The sequence below is a fragment of the Suncus etruscus genome, chromosome 11 (genome assembly GCF_024139225.1).
Source record: "Suncus etruscus isolate mSunEtr1 chromosome 11, mSunEtr1.pri.cur, whole genome shotgun sequence".
In the NCBI taxonomy this organism is placed as follows: Eukaryota; Metazoa; Chordata; class Mammalia; order Eulipotyphla; family Soricidae; genus Suncus; species Suncus etruscus.
Window position 1 is genome coordinate 85,339,538 of NC_064858.1, and position 16,782 is coordinate 85,356,319.

Here is a 16,782-nt window from a genome sequence, read left to right on the forward strand (position 1 = left end):
CGTCCAAGGCTAGCGCAGGCAAAGCAGGCACCTTATCTTTAGCGCCACCGCCCGGCCCCCACGTTATCATTTTTAAACCTATGTTCTACTTCGTTGAAGTTTCTTGTGACTAAAATTGCTACTGTCAGTGTTAATGTGTAACCAGTCACACCTCATCAACAAGATAGAAAGACCACAAGAGGGGTTATAGGACAGGGAAAATGAGATGCACAATACTCTTATCAGTAACAGCATTGTAAATCACAGGTAAAAAAAAAAAAAGGTGCTTGCCAAAGGTAGGAATAGTTGTTGTAGGGAAATGGGACACTGGAGGAAGAAATTAGGTACTGATGAAGAGATTAGTATTGGAACACTATGCCTGAACTCAATCAGAAATGATTCAATAAAAAAATTCAAAAAAGACCAGAGAGAGAGCACAGCGGTGTTTGCCTTGCAAGCAGCCGATCCAGGACCTAAGGTGACTAGATAGAATCCAGGCGTCACATATGGTTCCCCCTGCCTGCCAGGAGGTATTTCTGAGCAGATAAGATAGCCAGGAGTAACCCCTGAGCATTACTGTGTGTGGCACAAACCCCCACCCCCAAAAATTAAAAAGAGGGGCCGGAATGGTGGCGCAGGGCATAAGGCGTCTGCCTGGCACACGCTAGCCTAGGAAGGATGATGGTTCAATTCATCAGCGTCCCAGATGGTCACCCAAGCCAGGAGCAATTCCTGAGTGCAGAGCCAGGAGTAACCCCTGTGCGTCACCAGGTGTGGCCCAAAAAAAAAATTTCAAAAAGAGGGCCAGAGCCTACTACAGAACATAGATAGTCTTACACACAGCCAACTTGGTTTAAACCCCAGCAACCTATCTGGTCCTCCAAACACTGCCAGAAGTTATTTCTGGGCACAATTTGTGAGGCTCAAGAAACAAAAACTTAAAGGCTTCAAAATCTCTAGATGTTTACAAACTTGAAAAACAAACAAGTAAAACGTGTTGTCAGAACAAAACAGATTCTGAAGGATCTGAATTTTATTGGAAACTTTAAATGCTCTTCATTCAGAACACAATGCTCTTTCCAATCGAGGATCTCGTGTCCTTGAGAGTAAACAGACTTGGATTAGGGGCGAGGACAACACAAGGGATGAGTGTTTACTTTGCCAAAAGGACCCCTCACGAGTGCTCTTCAGCCAGTTTATCAGCTTTTGCCACAGCTTCTTCAATGGGTCCCACCATATAGAAGGCCTGCTCTGGCAGATGGTCATATTCACCTAAATAGAGGAAGAAAACTAATTGTTAGGTAAGGACATCAACTTTTCTGCCTTGTGTGTATGACTTGAGATCATTAAGAATGTAATGAGGGGCCGGAGAGATAGCACAGCGGCGTTTGCCTTGCAAGCAGCCGATCCAGGACCAAAAGATGGTTGGTTCGAATCCCGGTGTCCCATATGGTCCCCCGTGCCTGCCAGGAGCTATTTCTGAGCAGACAGCCAGGAGTAACCCCTGAGCACCGCTGGGTGTGGCCCAAAAACAAAAAACAAAAAAGAATGTAATGAAAAAGTCACCTAAGAAATCTTTTCCTTACAGAAACCAAATTTGCAAGACCTGATCTACAAACTAATAAGTCACAATTTGAGTTCAAATACTTGCTCTCTTAAGTTGGTTGTGTGATACTGCAACAGTTTACTTTAAACCTCTGAGTTACTTTTGGGGAGGAGAAATAATACAATGGGTTGCACATAGCTAACCTGAGTTCAATCCCTGGCATCCATTTTGGTCCCCCAAGCCCACCAAGAGTAATTTCTGAGTACAGAGCCAGGAGTAGCCCTGAGCATCACAGGCTGTGTTCCAAACACAATAAAAAAAAAAATCAAATTATAAATCGCATAAAGTCTTCTTCTTAAGGAGACTGTAATTTGCTTCAAAAACTAGAACTGAAAAAGCATTGTGATGTTTAAGATAACTTAAAAGCTCAAAACATGTAGTAACGGGGCTACATCAGAGTGTGCTTGCTTTGCACATGGCCAACCTGGGTTTGATCCCTGCCATACCAACATCAAAACTTAAGTCTGAGAAAGTAGATCAACTGTTCAATGTCGTTCACATATGACACACAGGCTCTAGAACTAACATCACAAATTTTTTATGTAGCAGAATTAATCCTGACTCTACACTCAGAGATCACTCCTGGGAGGGCTGGAGATTGAACCCAAGTTGACTGCCTACAAAACACACTTCCTTCTGTTCGTGTGTCCAGGAGGGACTACTAATTACTCCTAGTGGTACCTGGGGCAGGGGGATGATACAAGATTGAACCCAGGTAGACCATGTACAAGGCAAACACCCTAGCCACTGTACTATCTTTCCAGCTCAAAGTACTTTATTCTTCACCTGGTGGTTCTCAGGGGTTACTCCTAGTTGTGTTCAGGATCAGGAAATCACACCTGGCAGGCTTAGGGGACCATATAGGGTGCCAGATCAGCTTCATTAAAGGAGAAATACCCTACCCACTGGATTATCACTCTGACCCCTAATGTATTTAGTAACTGTCAGAATAGGAACAGCAAACATTCACTCTCTCGGGCTGGAGAGAGAGCATGGAGGCTTTTGCCTTTTATGCAGGAGGTTATCGGTTTGAATCCTGGCGCCCCATATGGTCCCCTGTGCCTGCCAGGAGCAATTTCTGAGCCTGGAGCCAGGAATAACCCCTGAGCACTGCCGAGTGCAACCCAAAAACCATAAAAAAAAACAAAAAACATTCACTCTCTCTTGCCATTTGTATTTCCTGCCTGATATTCAAATCTCACCTGCCAAAATCTGCTGGAATCCTTTGATGGTCTCTTTCAAGGGTACCAGCTTCCCCATATGACCTGTGAAGACCTCAGCAACCTGGAATGGCTGAGATAAGAAACGCTGGATTTTTCGTGCCCGGGACACAGTCAACTTGTCTTCCTCAGAAAGTTCATCCATACCCAGGATAGCAATGATGTCCTGAAGAGATTTGTAGTCCTATGGGAAAGCAAAGGGGAGATTTAAAGGTCTTATACTTAATTTGAACCTTTATATTTATTCCTGTCAGGCTCAGGGACCATATGGGATACCTCAGATACCCGAGTGAGCCGTGTGCAAAACAAATAAATGCCCTGCCTGCCGTGCTCTCACTCCAGTTCCAGAACCCTTATAGGAAATTCTCTGCGGGCCCGGAGGGATAGCACAGCAGCGTTTGCCTTGCAAGCAGCTGATCTAGAACCTAAGGTGGTTGGTTCGAATCCCGGTGTCCCATATGGTCCCCCGTGCCTGCCAGGAGCTATTTCTGAGCAGACAGCCAGGAGTAACCCCTGAGCACCGCCAGGTGTGGCCCAAAAAAAGAGACATTCTCTGCAATGCATTTTCTCACCACAAGTGAAAATAAGTTAGTGGAGAAGTTGCACACAGGGTCAATCATACACAATAATAGCTAACATTATTATTTAATAACAACATTATTTTAGTTTTCCTTCTTGCCTTTTTGCTCTAAGAAAAAAATGTGGATTCCAGAGACTAAATACCATAAACCCAAGAGTTCATTAGCAATAACTAGAAACCACTTGTCTTATCTTTCCTTTATCCAAAGCAAAACCAGAAAAGAGCCTGTCCTCATCTAGTCACCTAATTCCTCCGGTATGGCTTATGGGAAACAGCTCACTAGCAATCCTCACCTGCAGGATCTTTTGCACCCCACGGGCAACATCATAATGCTCATTGCCAACAATGTTGGGATCCATGATTCGAGAGGTGGAGTCAAGAGGATCCACTGCAGGGTAGATGCCCAATTCAGCAATAGCACGGGACAGGACAGTGGTAGCATCCAAATGGGCGAATGTGGTAGCAGGGGCAGGGTCAGTCAAGTCATCAGCAGGCACATAAATAGCCTAAGTAAAGTCAATAAATCATGATTAGCTAGAAGTATTTCGACTTAATAACTCCCATACCATATCTCTATCTTAATTCACATTAACATTGTAAGAGTCCAACGAAGGAGCCACAGCAAACGCTATGAATGCCAGAGACCCTGGTCGAATTTCCTGGAGTAAAGCCCAAACACGCCAACCCCCACACACATACACACACAAGACAACCACCTCTGGAACCTGTTACCACCCAGAGAGTTTTCAGTTCATTTTTATGTTCCTCTAAGCTGTGATATAAGGCATTTTGATATTCCTTTTCTCCTCCTATATTAATGCTATTAGCCACTTTTATTGTGAAATCAACTATTTGTACTGTTGTAGCCATTACTTCACCAGAACAGTATTTAAATGCATACTGTTACACATGAGGCTCAACTCCCCATAAGCTGAAACCACTACTTTGTGTTCTACATTGACATACATACATGCTCCCTGGAATTTCACATTTCAGAAAGTTCATGAACCAGATTAAAGCCTATTTAGATGGAACTAAGTTCACCTTTATACAAATAAGGCTTTCATTTATTTAATTATTCTTACCTGCACAGAGGTGATCGATCCCTTCTTGGTGGTGGTAATTCTCTCCTGCATGGTACCCATATCAGTGGCCAGGGTAGGCTGGTAGCCTACAGCAGAAGGGATTCTGCCCAATAAAGCAGACACCTAAAATAAAACATGGACAAGTCTTAGGTATCTTTTCTCTTTGGCTTCATCTGCCTCCTACCAAAGGAAGGTCAACCACTCAGGTCACCTCATGCCTTCTCTTACCTCTGAGCCAGCCTGGGTAAAGCGGAAGATGTTATCAATAAACAGCAACACATCCTGACCTTCTTGGTCTCTGAAGTATTCAGCCACAGTCAGTCCAGTAAGAGCTACTCTGGCACGAGCACCGGGTGGTTCATTCATCTGACCGTAAACCAGGGCCACCTGCAACAATAACACAGACCAAAAGCCTAGCAGAGTATAGCCAATGTCCTGAAGTCCAAGAAACCACCTTCTCAGAGAGAGAGTACAGCAAGTAAGTCTTGTACCACCCTATACCAGCACAGGACTGATCCCTAAGTAGAGACAAGAATAAACCCTGAGCACCACTGAGTATTTTAAAAGCAAAAATAAATTAAAAAAAAAACAAAAAAACTCAGGAATCATATTGCTCTCAGATGTATTCTCCCTATAAGATAAAAGCTGGGCCCGGAGAGATAGCACAGCGGTGTTTGCCTTGCAAGCAGCTGATCCAGGACCAAAGGTGGTTGGTTCGAATCCCGGTGTCCCATATAGTCCCCCGTGCCTGCCAGGAGCTATTTCTGAGCAGACAGCCAGGAGTAACCCCTGAGCACTGCCGGGTGTGACCCCCCCCCCAAAAAAAGATAAAAGCTAAAAAAAAAAAAAGAATAACCTCTCATATGTATGAGAACAAAATTCCTGTAGGAAAGCAATTAAATGAAAGGTACAAAACAGGGGTCAGAGATTGCATGGAGGTAAGGCGTTTGCCTTGCCCGTAGGACAGTGGTTCGAATCCAGGCATCCCATATGGTCCCCCAGCCTGCTAGGATTGCTGAGCGTAAAGCCAGTAGTAATCCCTGAGCACTGCCGGATGTGACCCAAAAACCAAAAAAAAAAAAAAAAAAGGTATAAAACAGAGCTGGGTTTCTGGGCTATAAACCACCTCCCCCCAATTGGTTTTTAAATTATGAAACTATAGACCAAAACAAGATCTTGAAATATTACTAATGTTAGAGAAAAATGTACTTTAGTGTACTGAAAACTGAGGAGAAAAGACAAGAATTTCTCTGCAAGTTCTAGACGACAAACTGCTAAACCTACTATGTGGTTATCAATTGGCTCAGGGCTCACCTTGGAGGTAGCATCTTTCAAGTTGATAACACCAGACTCAATCATTTCATGGTACAAGTCATTGCCCTCACGAGTCCTCTCACCAACACCAGCAAACACCGAGTAACCACCATGGGCTTTGGCAACGTTGTTGATTAATTCCATAATCAGTACAGTCTTTCCAACTCCAGCACCACCAAACAGACCTTAAATCAGAAAGAATTTTTTAAAATGTGTCCCCAAATTGAAGCCAATTTCAAAAAAAAATTTTCCCTTATTTTCCTTCTCAGAACGGCATCTGGCTTCAGCTAAATCAGAAGAACGAAAGTCAGAAGCTACTCATCAGTGAGGCATAGTATCTCGGTACTAGCAGTATCGGAATTATTTTTCACCCCACATTAGGTTCGGAAAATATGCAACCACCGTAAACGTACCAATTTTGCCACCCTTGGCATAGGGAGCCAGCAGATCCACAACCTTGATACCAGTAACCAAAATCTCTTGCTCAACACTCATCTCCATGAATTCAGGAGCCTCAGCATGAATAGGAGCAAACCTATATAGAAAGAATCAAATGACTGTTCGTCTTATTGGATTTCTCTTTACTCATGTCTACCTTTATCCTCCTCTTATCTCCTCTTATGTAACATTCTAGACAATGTCACCCTGCCCAATGTTCAAAGCTTAAAAAAAATTTTTATTCCAACAGTAGTAGCACTCTCTTGGAAAATGTCAAAATGTGAAATTTATAGGGGGAGAGAGTAATATACTGCACAGTGGTAAGGTATTTGCTCATTGGCATTCTATCCCTGGCACCCCCCCGATAGTCCCCCCAAGCTAGCCAGGGGTAACCCCTAAGCACCACTGGATGTGGCCAGGAAAGAAAAACATAAAACAAAAAACAAAATCACACAAAGTAAAACAAAAAAAAGTGAATTCCTTTTTTTACATTCATCATATTTACAAGATGCAATATAGATTTCCTCTTACAGAGTCCTAACCTAACAGCAATTATTTTTTGGGGGGAGAGGCACACTGGTGGTGCTCAAGATCACTCCTAGTGGGGCCTGGGGACCTTATGGGGATCAAATCTGGATCAGTCACATGCAAGAAAAGTATATACACTGTTCAAATGTTCTGGCCCCTAACACCAATTCTTTACTTCAAATTAGAAATTCTAATCAGGGCCCAGAGAGATAGCACAGCGGCGTTTGCCTTGCAAGCAGGACCAAAGGTGGTTGGTTCGAATCCCGGTGTCCCACATGGTCCTCCGTGCCTGCCAGGAGCTATTTCTGAGCAGACAGCCAGGAGTCACCCCTGAGCACCACCAGGTGTGACCCAAAGACCAAAAAAAAAAAAAAAGAAAGAAATTCTAATCAGCATAAAATACAAAGATCTACAAGCAGTGGGAACGGTACAATTGGATTTTTGATTTTGTTTTGCTTTTGGACCAGATCCAGCAATGCTCCAGACTCATTCTTGGTTCCACACTTGGGAATTAATTCTTGGAAGTCATCAGGAGACCATATAGGTTCTCTAAGTACCCTGAGCATCCCCCACCCCAGCACCACTGAAAAACAAAACATAAAAAAAAGCATTATTTAATTACCTCTGGAGGAAAATTCTGCTCTACTAAATAGTATGTCATCATACAATAAAAATAATTTAACCTATCTCTGCTCCACCAAAGACATACTTACTGTTTGGTTTTGATGGGACCTCTCTCATCAATAGGCTCTCCAATGACATTCATGATTCTACCCAAGGTCTCAGGACCAACAGGAATTTTGATTGGTGCGCCAGAATCGAGAACTTTCTGGCCTCTGACCAATCCTTCGGTACCATCCATAGCAATGGTCCTTACAGTGCTCTCACCTGTCGGATAAACATACAAACCAGTTGGCTACACACTGAATTCCAATTCCGTATGGCTGGCCCAGAAATACCAAGTTCTACCAAGACTCCTTCTCAGTGACTAAATTGTGGCTTCAGCAAGCTCAGAAGAACGAAAGTCAACTACTAATCAAATCATCACAGAAGGGCAATAAATAATCTGATTTTTTGAGACATTCAAGGTTAACCAGGTCTGGTCTTCCTGAGGCCGAACAAAAACCTTGACTTACCCAAATGCTGGGCCACCTCCAAAACGAGCCTGGTGTCCCTGCCTTGCACTTCCAGGGCGTTGAGGATGGGGGGCAGTCCTTCATCGAACTGGACGTCCACCACGGCACCGATGACCGCCACGATGCGCCCGGTGGTGGTGCCCGCTTTCGGGGAAGGAGATGTCTGGGCGGCATAGTCTCGGGCTAATCATGCACAGGGGGTGCACCAATAAAAGACACAGTGGAAAGAAAAGAAAGAAAAGTGGGGGGTCAGTCGGGACAGAGAAAGGTCATCGGAAGCCTTAGTTGATCTAAACTCTCAGGGATTGGTTAATTCTGCTCAGGCCCGGCCTCCTTGCGTTGGCACGGAAGGCGTGTCTCGAGGGATCGCCTGCAAGATCTCCCCATTTCATGCACAACCTCTCCCCCCACCCCATTATTCGAAAGCTCGGGGCGCCCCGATTGCACAGCAAGGTCAATGCACCTGCTCTCAGTTTAGAGCCACACAGCACCCCTTTTCCAAAATGGGCCGATGGAAGGGGCCCCGTTCTTGTTCTCCAAGTCTTGCAACTGCAGCACTCGGGCCTGGTCGTGCAATTGAAAGCCCGAGCAACCAACATCACCGTGGCTCAAGGTCATGCATGGGGCCGCAGACGCGAACCCCCCGCTGCCACAGGAGGCACTTACCGGATTGGAGAGCCCCCGGGGCCACCCGCAGTAAAAGTTGGGCTTGGGGAAGCGGCGCCGAAGGACTGAGTCCCCGCAAGGCCCCTGAGGCCGAGGCAGCGGCCACACGACCCACAAGCCCCAACATGGCGGAGTCCGGGTGGAGACTGAGCGCCGCAGTGGCCGAGCTGCCAACCTTCCCGGCGAACGGGGCGGGGTCTTATCTGCAGTAAGCGCTTCTATTGGCTAGATTTACTGCTCATCACTCCTAGACTTACTCCTATTGGCTAATAATTTCTCGACTTCTTCGCCATTGGTCGGAATCAACGCTCATCTGCATTCCCATTGCTATTGGTTCTGCGCAAGAGAGGGGGCGGGCCTCAAAGTCTCGAAAGGTGATTGGCCAACAGGGATGTCAGTTGGAGAGGATGCTGGGCGGAAGTGCGCGCAGGAAAGGGGCCGACTTCCGGTTGGGGCCCATGTGCACGTCTTTGGCTGTCCTTGGGCCTTTCGCCTAGGCAGGACCTTGAGCTTAGGTGACTGTTGCAGAGGCGGGGGTTGGGGAGATAGATGGGCAGATCACGTTTCGCCTCTCTTGGTGACCTTAGCTGCATCAGAACTGTTCTCTGAAGTTCATACAGGATTTAAAGCAAGGAGGGACTGGAACAATAGTAGGGCTTTCACTTTGCAGGCTGCCAAAGCTAATGAATTTGGGGTTCAGTCCGCAGCAGCCCATATGGCCCCCCAAGCCTGCCAGTAGAGATTTCTGAGCTCAGAGCTCAGAGTAACCCCTGAGTACCACCGGCTGTGGCCCAAAAACATAAAAATAAAAATAAAAATATATTTTAATAAAAATATTTTGTATATAACATATTACATTATATATTGTTATATATTATATACTATACATACAAGTAAAAATAAATATATATATGGGGTGTGGGGGTTTGTGTGTGAGCCACACCCTGCTTTCCTCAGGTTATTCCTGGCACTGGACTCAAGAACTACTCCTGGGCCCGGAGAGATAGCACAGCGGCCTTTGCCTTGCAAGCAGACGATCCAGGACTAAAGGGGGTTGGTCCGAATCCCGGTGTCCCATATGGTCCCCCGTGCCTGCCAGGAGCTATTTCTGAGCAGATAGCCAGGAGTAACCCCTGAGCACCGCCGGATGTGGCACAAAAACAAAAAAACAAACAAACAAACAAAAAAAGAACTACTCCTGGTTGTGCTCAGGGTAGTCAGGGGTCAGGGATCGAACCTGGGTCGATTGCAAACACCCTACCTGCTAGCACCCTACCCGGGCCAGTGGTCCTCAAACTTTTTAAACAGGGAAACACAATACACTGTCCCTCAGACCACTGGAGGGCCCGACTATAGTAAAAACAAAAACTATGAACAAATTGCTATGCACACTGCATAATCTTATTTTTTTTTTTTTTTGGTTTATTTTGGTTTTTGGGTCAAACCCGACGGTGCTCAGGGGTTACTCCTGGCTGTCTGCTCAGAAATAGCTCCTGGCAGGCACGGGGGACCATATGGGACACCGGGATTCGAACCAACCACCTTTGGTCCTGGATCGGCTGCTTGCAAGGCAAACGCCGCTGTGCTATCTCTCCGGGCCCTGCATAATCTTATTTTGAAGTGAAGAAACAAAAAAGGAATAAATTCCCGGAGAGATAGCACAGCGGCGTTTGCCTTGCAAGCAGCCGATCCAGGACCAAAGGTGGTTGGTTCGAATCCCGGTGTCCCATATGGTCCCCCGTGTCTGCCAGGAGCTATTTCTGAGCAGACAGCCAGGAGTAACCCCTGAGCACCGCTGGGTGTGGCCCAAAAACAAAAAAAAAAAAAAAAAAAAAAAAAGGAATAAATTACAATATGTGGCCCACAGGCTGTAGTTTGAGGACCACTGCACCGGCCCCCTTGTTTCTTTACTTTTTTCCTTTATTTTTTCGGTTTTTGGGCCACACCAGGTGGCACTCAGGGGTCACTCCTGGCTCTGCGCTCAGAAATTGCGCCTGGCAGGTTCAGGGGACTATATAGAATGCCTGGGATTGAACCACAGTCTGTCCTGGGACATCTGCATGCAAAGTAAATGCCCTAGCGCTGTGCTGTTTATCGCTCAGGCCCCACGTTTCTTTTTTTTCTTTTTTTCTTTTTCTTTTTTTTCTTTTTTTTTTGGTTTTTGGGCCACACCCAGCAATGCTCAGGGGTTACTCCTGGCTGTCTGCTCAGAAATAGCTCCTGGCAGGCACGGGGGACCATATGGGACACCGGGATTCGAACCAACCACCTTTGGTCCTTGGATCGGCTGCTTGCAAGGCAAACACTGCTGTGCTATCTCTCCGGGCCCACGTTTCATATTTTTAAGTAAATAAAAATGGTACAAAAATAAATAAATAAAAGTGTAGGGACTGGAGATAGTATAGCACAAGCCTGCCCCTACTGTGTTTAATTCCTAGCCTCCCATATGATTCCCTGAGCACAGCCAGTTGTGTCTCCTTCCCAATAAGAAAAAAAAAAAAGAGGGCCCGGAGAGATAGCACAGCGGCGTTTGCCTTGCAAGCAGCCGATCCAGGACCAAAGGTGGTTGGTTCGAATCCCGGTGTCCCATATGGTCCCCCGTGCCTGCCAGGAGCTATTTCTGAGCAGATAGCCAGGAGTAACCCCTGAGCACCGCCGGGTGTGGCCCAAAAAAAAAAAAAAAAAAAAAAAGTAAAACTGGGGACCAAGAGATAGCACAGCAGAAGGGCATTTGCCTTGCATGCAACTGACCCAGGACAGACAGTGGTTTGAATCCGGGCATCCCATATGATCCCCCAAGTCTGCCAGGAGTGATTTCTAATCGCCAGGAGTAACCCCTGAGCACCAACAGGTGTGACCTAAAAACTAAAGAAAAGAAAAGAAAATTAAAAAAGGAAAACTGGGGGGTTGGGCGGTGGCGCTAAAGGTAAGGTGCCTGCCTTGCCTGCGCTAGCCTTGGACGGACCGCGGTTCGATCCCCCGGTGTCCCATATGGTCCCCCAAGCCAGGAGCAACTTCTGAGCACATAGCCAGGAGTAACCCCTGAGCATTACCGGGTGTGGCCCAAAAATCAAAAAAAAAAAAAAAAGGAAAACTGATGTGACCCAAAACCTAAATAAATGAAAACTAACTATGTAGGGCTGTGCTCCAGTGGGTAGGATGTTTCCTTTGCACGCAGCGGACCGAGGACCTACCCAGATTTGATCCCTGGTATCCTATGTGGTCCCCCGAGCCTGCCAGGAGGGATTTCTGAGTGCAGAGCCAGGAGTAACCCGAGTGCTGATGGATGTGGATATGACCCAAAAACAAAACAAAATACAGCCAGGTAGTGCAGTGGGTAAGGCATTTGCTAACCCAGATTTGATACCCCGCACCTGACATAGGATCACTGAGTGCAGTGCAGATTCAGGAAACCCCCTGAGCATTACTGGTTTTGACCTCGAAAGAAAAATTAAAAACTAACAACCACAACAATCTAGAACCAGATTGATAGACAGCACAGAAGGTAGGGCATTTGCCTTGCACAAGGCTGACATGGGTTTAATCTATGGCATTATTTTTTTTTTTTTGTTATTGGGCCACACCCGGCGGTGCTCAGGGGTTACTCCTGGCTGTCTGCTCAGAAATAGCTCCTGGCAGGCACGGGGGACCATATGGGACACCGGGATTCAGACCAACCCCCTTTGGTCCTGGATCGGCTGCTTGCAAGGCAAACGCCGCTGTGCTATCTCTCCGGGCCCTAATCTATGGCATTCTATATGGTCCCTTGAGACTGCAAGGAGGGATTTCTGAGTGCAGAGACAGGAGTAACACCTGAGCACTGCCTGGTGTGGCCCAAAAACCAATAACAAAAACCTGCTGTAGTATAAATGGGTTACTAACTAGGATAAAGTACTAAGGAGGATTAAAATTGGGTACCCTAGTGTTACTGTATAAATATTAATGTATTTTAGGGAGTAATGACACCCCCCCACTGTAACTGCCAATGGACCTGCCCTCCTGTAACTGTCCCCTGACTGGATATAAAAGGAAAAGCCTGGGGCCAGAGAGATAGCACAGTCGTAGGGCATTTCCCTTGCACACAGAAGGACAATGGTTCGAATCCCAGCATCCCATATGGTTACCCGAGCCTGCCAGGAGCTATTTCTGAGCGTAGTCAGGAATAACCCCTGAGCACTGTCGGGTGTGACAAAAATAAATAAATAAATAAATAAATAAATAAATAAATAAATAAATAAATAAATAAAAAAAGAGAAGCCTGGAGATTAGAGGAAGGGCCCAGGAAAAAATTGGGGGAGAACCTGCGGGCCCAGTGGGCCCAGGCCTCCCCCCATCCCCTATGTTTCATGTTCTCTTTTACGTTCCCCCAGCCCGGACTTTAGGTAACATTAAAAGACAACTTTCTTCTCTCCGAGTGCCAAGCCAGGAGTAATCCCTGAGCACCACTAGATGTGACCCAAAAACCAAAAACAAAAGATAAAACATACTGATATAGTAATTTATGCATTGGTAGCTCTGGTAGTGGTTTTCCTTGTTATTTTAGTTCATATTATCATGAGATGTAAAAATGTGGACTGCTTACTTTAACATCGCACTAAAAGTTTCAGAAGTGCTTTCCACCATTTCTTTTTTTTTTTTTTTTTTTTGGTTTTTTTTTGGGCCACACCCGGTGACGCTCAGGGGTTACTCCTGGCTATGCGCTCAGAAGTCGCTCCTGGCTTGGGGGACCATATGGGACGCCGGGGGATCGAACCGCGGTCCGTCTCCTAGGCTAGCGCAGGTAAGGCAGGCACCTTACCTCCAGCGCCACCGCCCGGCCCCTGCTTTCCACCATTTCTAAAGCACTTTCTATTATTTCTAAAAGGCCTGTAAAGCTGAAAAATAGAAAAGCCAAAGCCCTGGGCCCGGAGAGATAGCACAGCGGTGTTTGCCTTGCAAGCAGCTGATCCAGGACCAAAGGTGGTTGGTTCGAATCCTGGTGTCCCATATGGTCCACCGTGCCTCCCACGAGCTATTTCTGAGCAGACAGCCAGGAGTAACCCCTGAGCATCGCTGGGTGTGGCCCAAAATCCAAAAAAAAAAAAAAAAAAAGAAAGAAAGAAAAAAGAAAAGCCAAAGCCCTGAGGTTGATATTCCACCACTTCTTATTGGTGGTAGGTCAGAAGAGCCTCTAGTTGCTTCACCCAATGATACTAACTTGCAAAGTGAAAACTCTTTCAAAAATGATATTATAGGGCCCAGAGAGATAGCACAGCGGTGTTTGCCTTGCAAGCAGCTGATCCAGGTAGTTGGTTCGAATCCCGGTGTCCCATATGGTCCCCCGTGCCTGCCAGGAGCTATTTCTGAGCAGACAGCCAGGAGTAACCCCTGAGCACCGCTGGGTGTGGCCCAAAAACCAAAAAAAAAAAAAAAAAAAAAAAAAAAAAAAAGATATTATAATAGCTCAATCAGATGCTGAACCAGAGGTGGATCTGTAAGATCATCACTCACCCCCCTCCACCGCAACTCTTTAGAGATTGTGGAATGGATCTACTTCCTCCATAACAGCTCCTTATTAGGGAGATTGGCATTAATGTGGAATCAGAAATCAACCTTCTTTATCAGGGAAGCAGTCAACCACAAGGCTAATTCTTAGAAAAACTGGCACTATCATAGGGTCAGAAACAAATTTCTCCCATCAGAAAAACAATCAAACTTCACCCTATGAGGGTTTAAATATGGATTACCTTTGCTGATTTAAGAATGCGAGCTCAGGGGGCCGGAGAGATAGCACAGCGGCATTTGCCTTGCAAGCAGCCAACCCAGGACCTAAGGTGGTTGGTTTGAATCCCAGCGTCCCATATGGTCCCCCGTGCCTGCCAGGAGCTATTTCTGAGCAGATAGCCAGGAGTATCTCATGAGCACCGCTGGGTGTGACCCAAAAACCAAAAAAAAAAAAAAAAAAAAAAAAAAAGTGCAAGCTCAGGCCAAGAGATAGTACAGTGGTAGGGCGTTTGCCTTGCATGCAGATGGATGGTGGTTTGAATCCCAGCATTCCATATGGTTCCCCCAGCCTTCCAGGAGCCATTTTTGAGGGCAGAGCCAGGAGTAACCCCTGAACACTGCCAGGTATGACCCAAAAGCAAAACAAAAAAGCCATAGAATGGGGTCGAGTGGTAGCACAGTGGTAAGGCATTTGCCTTGCACACAGCTGACCCAGCACAGGCAAGTGTTCGATCCCTGGCATCCCACATGGTCCCTCAGGCCACGAGCAATTTCTGAGCAGAGAGCCAGGAGTAATCCCTGAGCACAGCCCAGCGTGGTTTAAAACACAAAAGCAAAACAAAAAGTCATAGAATAGGGCATTCTTTCCTGTAGTATTGTTCCTATATATAGAGCTGAAGTGATAGTATAGAGGGTATATATAGAATATATATATATATACAACTGACCAAGGTTTGATCCTAGACACCACACCATCCCTTCCAGGAGTGATCCCTGAGTGCAGAGCTAAGAATAAGTTGTTCAGGGGTTATTCCTGGCTCTGCCCTCAGACATCATTCATGGCAGTCTCGGGGAATCATATGCATGTCGGCATCTGAACCACCATCCGTCCTGGGTTGGCTGCATGCACAGCAGACACCCTAACGCTCTGTTTTATCTCTCCGGCTCCAAGGTTTTGTTTTTTTTTTTTTTAATAATATCTTTATTTAAACACCATGATCACAAACATTTTTGTAGTTGGGTTTCAGTCATGAAGGAATATGTTCTAAACATAGCCAGATATGGCCCTGATGCAAATAGACTAGGAAAAATTACTCACAGGGCTAGTAATCTGCATTTGCGAATCCAGGGTTTGATTGGGGGGGGGGGGAAATCGGTGCCACATCCAGCTGTGCTCGTTACTCCTAGCTCTATGCTCAGTGATGTTACTGGGGCTTGAGGGTGCGGGGTGTGTGTGTGTGTGTGTGTGTGTGTGTGTGTGTGTGTGTGTGTGTGTGTGATACCCAGACATTTATCTAAGGCACAAAGCAAATGCTCTACCTGATCTACTTTATCTGGCCCCAGTAACGCCAATTTTAATAGTTTGATGCCCAGCACACTGTAGTTTCCTAGAGCATCACCAGGAGGAACTCCCTAGCCAGATTTGGCCTCCGAATAAAAGGTTTTAAAAAATATTTTTGTGGGTCCGGGCGGTGGCGCTAAAGGTAAGGTGCCTGCCTTGCCTGCGCTAGCCTTGGACGGACCGCGGTTCGATCCCCCGGTGTCCCATATGGTCCCCCAAGCCAGGAGCAACTTCTGAGCACATAGCCAGGAGTAACCCCTGTGCATTACCGGGTGTGGCCCAAAAACCAAAAAAAAAAAAAAATTTTTGTTTTTTTGGAATGCAAGGTAAACACAATGGCATTGTACAATCTCTCTAGCCGAAAATAAAAAGAAATTGAGGGTCATACTTGGACCTGGCAATGTTCATAAGTTATTCCTGGTTCTACACTCATAATCACTCCAGGTATGGTCAGGGGACCATATGGAATTGAACCTGTTCCACACCAGATATGGTTCCCCAAATCCACCAGGAGTGTTTCCTGAACACAGAGTCAGGCATAAGCCCTGACCACAGTTGGTGTGTTCCCCCTCACCAATAAAAAAGGAAATCCATCGAAATAGCTCGAGTGACAAAATGGATGAAACAACACTAAATAAAATAAGTCAGATAGATACTATAGAGTTTCATGCATGGTATCTAATGGAGCCAAACCTCTTAGAATTGTTGTTGCACAGGGCCTGAAAGGGCAAAGTATTGGTCAAAGGGTGTTAGTTCTGAAGATGATCTGTGGTCTACAACAAGAGTTGGGCTTAACAAAGGAGAGGATAGGGGATAGGGATAGTACAGAATGAGGAAGTCCTTTCCTTCCTATTTTTTTTTTTTCCATTTTATGGGCCACACCTAGCAGTACTCAGGATTACTCCTGGCTTTGCACTCAGGGATCACTGCTACTTAAGAACCATATGGGGGGTGCTGGAGAGATAGCATGGAGGTAAGGCATTTGCCTTTCATGCAGGAGGTCATCGGTTCATATCCCGGCACCCCATATGGTTCCCGTGCCTGCCAGGAGCAATTTCTGAGCCTGGAGCCAGGAATAACTCCTGAGTACTGCCGGGTGTGACCCAAAAACCACAAACACACACACAAAAGAACCATATGGGGAACAAAACAAAACAAAACACCATACGGGTCCCAGAAATTGAA

General features: G+C 46.0%; 1 protein-coding gene and 2 non-coding genes across 3 annotated transcripts; all 3 read right to left on the reverse strand.

Annotated features, from left to right (window-relative positions):
• Positions 1–976: 976 nt before the first annotated feature.
• On the reverse strand, positions 977–8,711 carry ATP5F1B (ATP synthase F1 subunit beta). Its single transcript, XM_049784005.1, has 10 exons — positions 8,553–8,711; positions 7,887–8,069; positions 7,464–7,638; positions 6,198–6,319; positions 5,785–5,969; positions 4,699–4,857; positions 4,471–4,593; positions 3,679–3,891; positions 2,788–2,989; positions 977–1,251 (listed from the first exon to the last, which is right to left on the reverse strand). The coding sequence occupies exons 1-10, from the start codon at positions 8,677–8,679 to the stop codon at positions 1,154–1,156; spliced, it is 1,587 nt and encodes a 528-aa protein (XP_049639962.1). The 5' UTR covers positions 8,680–8,711; the 3' UTR covers positions 977–1,153.
• LOC126023085 (small nucleolar RNA SNORD59) lies at positions 6,045–6,114 on the reverse strand. The gene has a single exon (XR_007500298.1). It is a non-coding gene; the product is annotated as a small nucleolar RNA SNORD59 (small nucleolar RNA).
• On the reverse strand, positions 7,727–7,804 carry LOC126023084 (small nucleolar RNA SNORD59). Its single transcript, XR_007500297.1, has one exon. It is a non-coding gene; the product is annotated as a small nucleolar RNA SNORD59 (small nucleolar RNA).
• Positions 8,712–16,782: the final 8,071 nt, after the last annotated feature.